At 60.1% G+C, this 11,433-nt stretch overlaps 1 protein-coding gene across 1 annotated transcript; it reads left to right on the top strand.

Annotated features, from left to right (window-relative positions):
• Nucleotides 1-303: 303 nt before the first annotated feature.
• Nucleotides 304-10,948, top strand: LMAN1L (lectin, mannose binding 1 like). The gene is made up of 13 exons (XM_075536046.1): nt 304-478; nt 2,766-2,920; nt 3,041-3,148; nt 3,249-3,307; nt 4,860-4,959; nt 5,655-5,775; nt 6,445-6,500; nt 6,992-7,126; nt 7,428-7,577; nt 8,489-8,556; nt 9,162-9,285; nt 9,819-9,946; nt 10,819-10,948. The coding sequence occupies exons 1-13, from the start codon at nt 304-306 to the stop codon at nt 10,946-10,948; spliced, it is 1,509 nt and encodes a 502-aa protein (XP_075392161.1).
• The last annotated feature ends 485 nt before the right edge of the window (nt 10,949-11,433 follow it).

Genomic DNA, 11,433 nt, shown 5'->3' with positions numbered 1-11,433 from the left:
ACCCCAGGGACCCCCACCCCACAGCCCCCACAAGACAAAGTGGAAAGATGGTCTGAACTCGGGAGCAGGGGCCAAGCTCAGGTCAAGGATGGAGGGCTATGAGTCTGGAAGGCGTAGCCTGAGGTTGGCCCTGGGAGGAACAGGATGTGTGTGCTAGAGGGAGGTGGAGGGAGGACACGGTGCCAAAAGTCAGCTCCTGGCCCAGCCCCTGCCCTCCTGGCCTGGCTTTGCCCCAGCAGCCCCTCCCTGGCCTTCTAGCTGCGGATCCACCCGGACACCGGGAGATCATATCCCTTCACCACAATGCCGGGGCCCGTGGGTCCAGATCCTGTGTCCTGCCTTCTCCTGCTTCTGGTCGCCCACAGTCCTGAGGGGGGTCGCCCGCCGCCTCAGCGCAGGTTTGAGTACAAGCTCAGCTTCAAAGGACCAAAGCTGTTTTTTCCTGGGGCTGGCATTCCCTTCTGGAGCCATCACGGAGGTGAGGGGCAGGGGTGGGGACCAGCCGTGTCCCAAGTCCCTCAGAGTGCTGCAGGGGCTGGCCAGCTCTGGGAAGCTGCAACTTGGTAGGGAGTGGGCCTGCCAATGCCAGCCCGTGCCCAAGGTTCCACCCTGACCTCTCCCCTGGGGCTTCTCCCCCCATTTGTCTTGCCTTGGCCCACCCTTCCTCTGCCTCTGGGCCTGTTACACACACACACACACACACACACACACACACACACACACACCCCACACCCCACCCCCACATGCGCGTGTGCTCACATTCCAGCCCAGACACTCGAAACAGCTCAACTTGGATCCGCACAAAATCCAACTCATGGCTTCATCCTGTGGGTCCGTGGCTGTACTAGATGAGGGAGCACCACCTAGAGGGGCTGCCTGTCTATCCCCAAGGCCCACCCCCCACCCCCCAGTGTCTCTGTATGAGGGTGTGTGGAAGCAGTCGTGAGCGCTTTCTTGCCTGCTGGTCTGTGTGCCGGATCTTAGGACGCAGTCCCTCCAAGTCTGCCTTCTACCTGATGATGACTTTCAAGACCCAGAAAGCAGAGAGGCACCTGGGGGGTAGGGGGAGAAGCACCCCTGGGTGGGGCAGTGGTTAAGCCCCTCCCTGCAATCCAAAAGGTTGGTGGTCCACTCCCACCAGCTGCTTCTCCAGATGACAATGTGGCAGTTTGCTCCTAGAAAGATGACTACCTGGGAAGCCTATGAGGCAGTTCTGCTCTGCCCTATGGGGACACGAGGGGGTCAAGCACAACGCCAGGACAATGAGCTTGCTGGGCCATGAGTGAGAAGGATGAGGCTGGGGTCTTGGGGCAGGGCATGAAACGAATCTAGGAATGTGACCCATTGCCAAAATGCAGGTTTCTAGTTTTGCCCACCTGCCTGCCAGAGGCGGATTGTGGATTTGGTTCGGAGCCTCCTAGCAGGCAAAGCAACAAGAGAAAGCAGATGAATCTTGTATTTCTGGCTGGAAGACACAAGAGAAAGGATATGACTCATTGAAACCAGAACCCAACACCGCCAGAGACCCTGTAAGGAAGACCCCTGAGCAAGGTCTCATGCCTGATCCTCCTTCACAAGAGGTAATGCAGACCAGGCTGCTGCGCATCACGCCTGCAAGTCAGACACCTCTCGAGCCAAGGCAGGGCCAAGGCGTGCTGCTCCAAGCCAGCCAGGGACATGCTCTCTCTCTAGTCATGCCTCGTCCCTTTCTTTCTCCAACTCCCAGCCCCTGGGGCTGCCCTGAGGCCCGAGGGACCCCAGGCAATCTGAGAAGAAGCCCCACCATCCATCCCCAGCTGAACTGAAGGCATACTTGTGGCAGGTGCCAGACCCGCCTGGCCTTCAGATGGGTGGTTTGCAGGGGTCTGGGGACTGCTTGTTGGCAGCCTCAGAGCCTCCCTCCCCCCACCGTGTCTGTGCAGCAAACAGGCTGGACAAGCAGCCTCAGGAGTGTCCTGGCAGAGACCTGGGCACCATGCCAAGTTCCAGGCTGGCAGGTTGGAGGGGTGGGGAGCCAGTCGGGGTGGGGCCTCTGACCTCCCCTCCCCTGGCCCTGGCAGGCCTGCCTCTGCTTCAGCTCTCCTTCCCCAGAGAGCTTCTCCCCCTCCCGCCCCCCAATTAGTGAACATTCTCGGGAAACACACCCCACTTTCCATCCTTGCCCCCCAGGCCTAGGGCTGGATTCCCTGCTGTACCTTTGCTTTCCTGATTCTTCACCTCAGATTGTCCCCAAGGTCCCCTCTCCCACGGAGCCCCCAGCCTCATGTGGCCGCAGTGACATGCCTCGAAGCGCCCACAGCCTGGTGCCTTGAGCCCTCAGGCAGACCCTCCCCAATAGCTGCCCTCCTGGGTGGAATGGAGACTTAGTCAGATTCTCTGAGGTGATGGGGACCCTCCCACTCGGAGCCAGGTGAAGCTGAGAGCCAGCCCCGCCCTTGGAGCCTCAGTTTCTGTAAAACGGGGTTCTAGAAAACGGGGTTCTAGAAAACGGGGTTGTCTGTAAAACGGGGTTCTAGAAAAACAGGCCCCACAGACATGCGGTGAAGATCCAGTGAGCATGCTGGCCCACCTTGCTGCCCACCCCTGACAAAGGCCCCTCACTGTACTGGGCTCTGAGCCCGTTTCCCCAGTGGAACCCTGCCTCCCAACATTTGGGCAACTGGGCCTGGTGCTGCCGGTGTCTCTGCCTGGAGCCCAGGCCACTGAGAAAGGAGGGGGCCCAGAGGGGTGGGGAGGCCCCAGCTCTAAGCTGCCCTGGTCCACAGATGCCATCCCAGGCCTGGAGGAAGTGCGGCTAGCCCCGTCCATGCGGAACCGGAGTGGCGCCGTGTGGAGCAAGGCCACTGTCCCCTTCTCCGCCTGGGAGGTGGAGATGCACATCAGGGTGACTGGGCCCGGGCGCCGTGGAGCCCAGGGCTTGGTGAGTGGCCCCATCAAAGTGAGCGAGTCATGGGGTGGGGGGGTGCGTCCTACCCTGGCAGCAGATCTGGGGTCCCAGTGTCCTGCAGAGACCCTGAGCTGCTGGGATGGGGACCTGCAGGCCCTGTGGTACACCCGGGACAGGGGGCACGTGGGCTCTATCCTGGAGGAGCCAGCTTCGTGGGATGGCATCAAGGTCGTCTTTGACTCCTCAGTTGGGGGGACACAGGTGAGTGTTGGTCTTTGCCTCTCTGCTGCCCCCCTGCCTGTCCCCCAGTCCCCAGCTTCTATGGCCACAGCTCAGGCTACTGTCAACCCGCCCCCTACAGAACAGCCCTGCCATCCGTGTGCTGGCCAGCAAGGGACACAGCCCCGATGAGCCCACTGGGTAAGACCTATCTGGACCCACCACGCCCAGGTCCAGGGCTGGGAGGTGCTCAGCAGCTACCTGGCCGCACGCATCCCCGCCCCTGTCCCAAGACCAGTCTGCCGTCCTGCTCTGAGTAAGGCTGTCCCAGCCCAACCCTCCTCCCACCCATGGGCTTCCCTCTGCCTCAGCTGAGTGTCGGGGGTCCTCGGAACCCCATGTTTCCTTGCTCGTCTCTGACTCATCCCACTGAGGTCTGTGTCCCCCCCACAAAAGGCCACGGTGGTGGTCAAAGTGGCACCCTTGACACGTGGGGACGGTGAGTGCCTGTTGTCTGACGAGACTTGCCTGAGGTCACACTGTGCGCAGCACTGAGACGCCTGGCAGCCTTGCCTGAGGAGGGGCCGTGCCCTGGGCCCTGCCAGGCAGCTGCTGCTTCCCTTTTTTCGGGGTGATGTGACACGCCCCCCCCCAGCCCGGAACCTGGCCAGTTTGTCAGTGCCTCTCAGCAAGCAGGGGGGAGCTGCCTGTGCTGGCGGCCGGCAGAGCAGCGCTCCTCCGCTGCTGCTCCTTATCTTAGTGCAGGAGTGTGCTTACGACGCTTACTTTAAGCACAGGGAAGCTGGGTTCAGCTCTGGCAGGTGAGGTCATCAGCCCAAGGTCACTCAGCTAGGAGGACACAGCCAGGTGGCCCTGGACCTGGCTTTTCCAGGGCTCCATGGGTCTCCCTCTGGGCCATTGACATGGAGTGTCCCGTGTGCCTCCAAGACCTCAGGACCTCTCCTCCTGGCCTACCCCTCTTCTCCCACTCCCCAGAGGTGGCTGCACTGGCCACCTGGCTGTTTCCCTTGGTTCTGCCTGCTGGTGTCAAACCTGGTGTTTCCTGCTGCAGCCTGAGCCCTGGGCAGAGGGGGAAGGCAGAGAAGCCCAACCCAGAGGCGCAGGGGGCCTTGAAGTGGAAGAGAAGAGATGGCGGGCCTTGATGAAGGCCCCCTCCACTTGAACATTGATCCAGGCCTCTGTCCCCCTAGGGAAAGGTCGCAAGAAGCCCTGACCCCTCTTCTCTGCAAACTCCCAGTCCCATGGCTCAGACAGGCAGGCCTCGCTTTCCTGTGCTCTCTTCTGCTAGATCAGTGGCTCTTAACCTTCCTCATGCCGCGAGTTCCTCATGTGGTGGTGACCCCCGACCATCACATTATTTCTGTTGCTACTTCATCACTGTCATTTTGCTACTGTGATGAATTGACATGTAAATATCTGATAGGCAGGATGTATTTTCATTATCACAAATTGAACATAATTAAAGCATAGCGATTAATCACAAAACAAATGTAATTATATATTGGGAAATATTTATGTGTTTCCAATGGTCTTAGGAGACCCCTGTGAAAAAGCCGTTCAACCCCCAAAGGGGTCGCAACCCACAGGGTGAGAACCGCTGTGCTAGGGGAACGGAAGACTGAGGCAAGGAGACACCGGGCCAGGCTGTGCGGTGGGGAGCAGGGTGGAACTGCAGGTCTGGGCAGAGCAGCCTGGGCCCCAGGTGGCCTGGCTGGATTCTGAGTATCTGCAGGGATGGAGCCAGCCAGGTGCTGGGTTCCTGCTACCAGGACTTCAGGAACCGGCCACACCCCTTCAGAGCACGGATCACCTACTGGGGGCAGAGGCTGCGTGTGAGTCACCCCTCTGGCTTCAGCTGTGGTTGGGGCAGGGTGGGGCAGGGGATTAGAGGGCCTCCCAGGTATTGTTTGGTGTGAGTGCACATGACTTCCATAGACAAGCGAGTGCCTGGGTCACCAGATGGGGCCCCAGACACACACACACAAGTCCCCATACCATGTGGGGTCCTGGCACGGACAGGCCAAAGGGATGGATTTGCTAATTGCATGTGAACCTGCACACTTAGCATGCACATGCCCACTGCCCGCACCCCTTCAGGCCAGGGAGCTGGAGTCACAGTGGGTGTATCCCATGTGCTGGGCTCCAGGGACGCACTCTTCCACCGAGGGCAGTGGTTCTCACCCTCCCTCATGCCACGACCCTTTCATACAGATCCTCACCACGTGGCGACCCCCAACCATAACTTTTTTTTCTTGCTACTTCATCACTGTCATGTTGCTCCTCTTATGAATCGAGCGACCCCCGTAAAAGGGTCATCCGACCCCCAAAGGGGTCTCGACCCACAGGCTGAGAACCGCTGTATTAAACAGACCTGGCCTGGAGGTAGGGACACCAGGTAAGAAGTTCTTACAAAAGTCCCCATAGAACATGGTGCCGAGAGCCTACGCCAGGGCAGTGGTCACAATAATGGAGAGAGGGGACAAGACCCGATGACCTAGGGACTCCCTCCCTCCCTCCACGCCCCCAGGTGTCCGTGAGCCGGGGGCTCACTCCCAGTGACCCAGAGGAGGTGTGTGTCAATGTGGGACCCCTACCTTTGGCCTCTGGAGGTTTCTTTGGCATCTCGGCCTCCACCAGCACCCTGGCAGGTAAGGGCCTACCTACCCTGCAGGGCAAGTAAAAGCAGAGGTGCCTCCGGAGCCATCCTAAGCTCATCGGCTAAGGAGCTCTGGGTGTGGAGTTGGCTGCTCCTTGCTGTGTGAGCCAGGCAGGTCATAGCTCCGTGAAGTGTCTCAAATGAGGTCCAATTCCAGCACCTCTGAGGTCAGTCTGGCCCCTCAGGTGTCTCAGGCTGGGGGATGGGGGCAATGGAAGAGGGACAGATGGGGAATGAACAGATGCCGGGGTCTGATGGAGGGGCCATGAGGCTGAGAGGGCTGCAGGCAGAGGGGTGCCAGTCCCTGGGCCTTTAGACCTGGGATGTAGGAGCCATGGGAGACTTTGGAGGAGGATTGTAGCAAGGTCAGGGTCAGGGTCAGTCCAGGAGGTGGTGGTTGTGTGGCTGCTTCTGCCAGGAACAGCCGTGCCCCTGGGGATGAAGATGTCATGGGGTCTGCTGTCAAGGCAACAGCCACTCACCGGGTGCCCACCTGGGCTGTGGGAGACCCCAGACACGCCTCTCCTGGTCCCCATGCACCTTCCCTGAGAGACGAGCCTGAGATTCCCTGGGCTGAAGGGGCCTGAGGCCAGGGCTGCAGGAGGGGCTGCTAGGGGGGCAGGGCGGGGCTAGTTGCACCTGCTTTCTGTTCCCCCTCCAGATGACCATGATGTCCTGGCCTTCCTGACCTTCAGTCTGAGGGAGCCGGGTCCAGAGGTGATGCCAGCTCCAGGCCTGCTGAGGGAGGGTGGTGGTGGTGGAGGAGGCGCAGCCCAGGGACAGTTCTGTCCTCTTCAGTCTGCTTGCTCAGGCCAGGGGCTCTCAGACCTGTCAGTGTGTCCGCTAGCCCCTGGCCTCTGAGCTCCGCCAGGCCTGGCCAGTGCAGGGCAGTGCTCAGGGCAGAGGGACTCTGGAGCCAGGCACTGTGCTACGGGCCTTCCTCAGCTGGCTGGGGTTCAGGGTCGGGTGGGGAGGGGCACAGGGGGATGAGGGGCCACGCAGGAAGGCCCTGACCTGCCAGGGGTCAGGGACTCGGAGCTGGAGATACAGCCGGAAGGATCTTAGCAAAGGAACTGTTCACACAAAGGCCTGGAGTCCGAGCAGGCATGGGGACCAGCGGTGCTCAGGGCCTCTGGGAATGGGGGCTGCCCTCACCCCCAGATCGATCTTCCCCATAGCTAGCCTGAACTGTTGTCATTCTCCTCCAGGCTGACGCCGAGCCCATCCGAGGGGAGGAACAGCGCTGCCTGGCCAGGCAGCTGGAAGAGCTTCGGGCAAGGCTGGCACTGGGCACTACGGGGGACATCATTTCAAAGCCAGATCCTGAAGTCCAGGATGAAGGTGTGGGAACCCGAGAAGTGAACAGGTGGTACGGGAGGACCCTCCTCCCTTAAAGCCTGGCATGGGGTACCCGGGGCAGAGGGGGAGGCCTGAGCTCAGCGGCCCGGATCCAAGCAGCACTGGGATCCCTCCTCTCCTTGCCCTAGCGCATGGGTCTAGGTAAGGGACTTGGAGGCTAGAACCACACCTCTCTGGGCCCCTTCTCCAGGAAGCCCCCAAGGTTAGCCCTAGTGTCCAGCCCCCAAGGCTGCCTGTCACCGTTCTACCCCTGCCCTTGCCCCGCCCCCACTCCCCTCCACAGAGGAAAAGCACTTTGACCCGGAGGAGATGCTAGGCAGACACAGCCGGATCCTGCACGCTCTCCAGGGCCTCTCTGAGCATCTGGACCAGGCTGGGAGGCAATGGAGGGAGCAAGCAGGGTCCCTAGATGGGGCCACAGCCGGGGGAGAGTGGGTGAGTGGCCGCTTGGACAACTGGAGCAAACATTGTACGGGCATCTCCCTTCTTCCAGGAGAAGCAGGAGCTGCCTTCTCTCCACACGCAGCTAGTCTCCCACAGTCTGGGGGGCCAGGGGGACTGTGGGGAGAGGCCGCTGGTGGCAGGACAGGTGGACCTGACAGGATCAGGATCAGGGGTGGGCAGATGCCCTCGGAGCCCTGGGAGAGGCGGGGGGAACGCCGGGCATCTGGACCTGAGTCTACACAGGACAGAAACAGACCAGGTGCTGATTTTGCACGTAGCTCCCTGTGTGATTACGTGTGGTGTGCTTAATGCTCAGATGCACCAGAATCCTCATCTCATCGCCACCGACATGCCCAGGCCTCCTCCAGGGACTCAGGCCCTGAGGCCCAGTGCTGCCTGAGTTAGACTGGGCAGAGGCGGCTAGCGGCTCTCCTGGGCATTGCTGGGCTCTGACAGCTTTAGGTTTTAATCTGGTGTCCTCAGGCCAAAGCGGCTTAGGCTGGGCTGCTAGAGTGGAGAGCAGGGTGGGGGCTGTATGCCAGAGCCTCTGATCCTATCTCCACGCTCAGGATGCCCTCCTGCCGTATCTCAGCCTCCCGTCTGGGTCACCCAGCAAAACAGGGCCTCAGGCATCAGGGGCTGTCTAGTTAGTGGGGTTCCCCCTATGGCCATGGCCTAGGGACAAGGAATGAGAGAGCACTAGGCTGGGAAAGGAAAATGGACATTGTATGGGAGGTGGGCTGCAGCCACTCTCCGAGGCCCCCATGAATGTGGGTTCAATCAACTCACTGGGTCCCCGGTCCTTGGGGAGGCCCCCTGTTCAGGTTGGACTGTCTTTGTCTCTGGGGATGGAGAGGAGGGCTGGGCCCTGGGCCCTAAAGCAGAGGCTGGCTCTCCTGCAGGACACTGCCCAGGTCCGTGCCCTGCTCCATGGGCAGCAGACTCTACTCAGGGACCTGCAGGAGATGAGGTAAGGGTGCAGGGTGAAGCAGGGGGGTGGGGGGAGGTGCTGGAGAAGGGGGAACAGGCCTCTCCGTGGGCCCTTCATTTTCTGAGCAACAGGGGATGGGCTGGATGAATTTAATTCCATCAAGTGCATGTCTAGTTGGAGAGGACAGCCCTGACTTTCTCTCACCCTTACCGGAGCCTCCCAATGTCTCCCTCGACCCAGAGCTCTGGAACTCCCCAGGGAGCCCAAGGGGAGGGGTCCCCTTCCTGCTATGGACACGGGGTCTTTAGGTTGGAGGATATGGCTACAGCCTAATCTGTTCCCAACTCCCGCCACCAGCACATCCCTATCCAGACTTGTCAGGTGGTATTTGGAGGCAGGATTGGAGCCGAGTCCCCTGGGGTCTGGGGAGGGATGCAGAGGCCAGGGGACACTGGGGCAGAGACAGGCAACTTTAGGGGCATCTTGCCTGAAGCAAAAGCTGTCCCCAGACCCAGGGGGAGGACTTGGGGTGAAAAGACCAATCCCCGAGTAGGGTCCTTATGAGAGAGCCTTGTGGGAAAAGGTTGGGCTGTTGGGGTGTAGTCCGAGCGGGCGCAACCCATCCTCCTTGCCCCCGGTGCCAGGGTTGCAGCCGCCCGCATGGCCTCAGGCACCCGGGGGTTCTACCTGCCAGTGGGCACCAAGCATCACTTCTCAGAGCTGAGCCAGATCCTGAGCCTCTTGCAGAAGGACCTTTGGGACCTGGCGGTGAGAGGAGACAAGGGTTGGGGGAGTATGAGGACCGCTGGCCACTCTTCATCTAGCCCTGCCGCAGCCCACGTACCTCCTGCCCCCCCCCGCCCCCGCCGCCTGCCAGCTACACCGGAGTCTCTGTGTGTGTCTGTGTGTGCGTGCACACATATGCATCCAGGGACCCAGAGCTGAACTCTGGAGAGTCCCAGCTTTCAGATTTAGCATCAGCATGACCTCGAGACCACTTGGTCCAATTCCCTCCATGCACAATGACCAGATCTGAGCCCAGAGCATTCAGAACTCAGTGGTGATGCCAGTACCGCCCTCTGACCCATCTTGCCCTTGCCCGTGGCCCCCAAGTGATCCCCAGATGGGGCCATGAGAGGGGAGACAGCTTTGCACTCGGCCCGTCCCCACGTTCCCTGGATGAGAGCCAGACCTCCCGAGCCTGGGGGAGGCAGACCCAGCCCACACATGGCCCAGCGTCCATAACTTTCCCCCACTGCCACTGCTGGCTAAGAAGCTGAGCTTACACTGTTCCCTTTCAGAAAGCACCAACCAAGGCTCCCCGCTCACCTCGCCGGCCGCTGGGGGCCTCCTCATGCCTGCGGTCCGGCTTCTTTCTGTTCTTCCTCCTGGTCCAGACTGTCGGCTTCTTCAGCTATGTGCACTTCAGGTGGGCCATCCCAGACCAAACTCTCGACACCTGCCCAGCATCTCCAGTTCTGGGCAGCATGACAGTCATTCTTATGTAAGAGAGGGGACACCGAGGCCCAGGGAGGACCTGCCCCGTCCACCAGCTGGCAAGGAGCAGAGCTCAGGCTAGACCTATCCTTTCCCTCGGCATCACTGACCAGCTCACTCGCAAGGAACCGAGCACCACACTGTCTACGGTCGATGCCGTGACAGGGGCTGCAGGAAAGGCATCTGGCTGGAGCTTGGGGTGGCTCTGGGAATAGATCTGGAAGAGAAACTTGATACGGGTCATTAAGGAGGGTAGGAGTTCTCCAGCCTGACAAGATAGGCAGGAGCTTTGAGGCAGAGGGGACAGCGAGAGAAAAGGCATGGAAAAAATATGGTACCTAGAGAAACATCTAGGCAGAGAATTACGGAGATGGGAAGATAGCTACCATGGCTTGGTGGGCGTTTGATGAATGCATAGAACACTTAGAGATGTGGGGTGTGCTATGGGCCCCGGGAAGGGGGCTCTCAGACTTGGTTACTGGAATTTCAAGACCGTGTGGGCTGGAGCAGTCTCAGAAGAGAGGTGAAGTTCTAAAGGCAGAGAGGGAGAGGAACTGGCCTTCCGGGTGAGGAGTCCGGCAGAGGGAAGGAGGACAGACTTATCCCAAGCTTACGTGTTCAGGAAAGTGGGGTAGACAGTAAGTCTGGAGCAACCGGACAGTCAGGGATGTGCCGTGGCAGGCCAGGGGACCCTTAGAAAGTCTCTGCACAGGGAAGGCAGGGAATGGCGGGGACGGGGGGCAATCGTGGGAGGCTTAGCCTCCAAGGCTGGGAGCCCGTGACTGTTTCCTTCTCTGGCAACAGGCAGGAGCTGGACAAGATCCTTCAGAGCTGTTTGTCCACAGGCAGCCTTCGTCTGGGCCCTGCACCCCACATCCCCAGGGCTCTGGGGGTCCTGCGGAGGCAGTCCCTCTCCCGAAGCACACACGCATGACTGGGTACACCATGCAAGGGCAGGTGATGCCCACTTCTCACTGGGAAGCAGATGTGGGGGTGGGGTGCATGGAAAACTCCGTCAATTGTACCTTCAAGGTGTCCTCTGCTCCGTCCCCTCTGGGAGGCCAGTTCTTACCATAGCTTCCTCCGGAGGCACTCCCAGCGTATTAAATGTAACGTTCCTGCCTTCTGCTTTCATCTGCTCACTTACCTCCGCTCTGTGGACTCTCTCTGCCTCCTCTGGGCAGGTAGCCTGGGAGTGGGCACCAAGCTACAAGGAAGGAGGCCAAGAACTCACTGACCTCCAAGAAACCCAGATAGCTTTGAACCTTGGACTATGGTCCTGGGGCAGGGGGTGGGGGTAGAGAGGGGAGGGGAAAGGGTCACACTTGTACACAATTCTGTCCCTAAATGTATCTGGAAGTGAGAGTACTGCCTCTCAGTGCTCTTTCCGGCTGTCTTAGTCTGGGTACTTTAGAGAAA

This window comes from Tenrec ecaudatus, chromosome 17 (assembly GCF_050624435.1).
Source record: "Tenrec ecaudatus isolate mTenEca1 chromosome 17, mTenEca1.hap1, whole genome shotgun sequence".
In the NCBI taxonomy this organism is placed as follows: Eukaryota; Metazoa; Chordata; class Mammalia; order Afrosoricida; family Tenrecidae; genus Tenrec; species Tenrec ecaudatus.
This window is presented reverse-complemented; position numbering and strand designations above follow the sequence as displayed.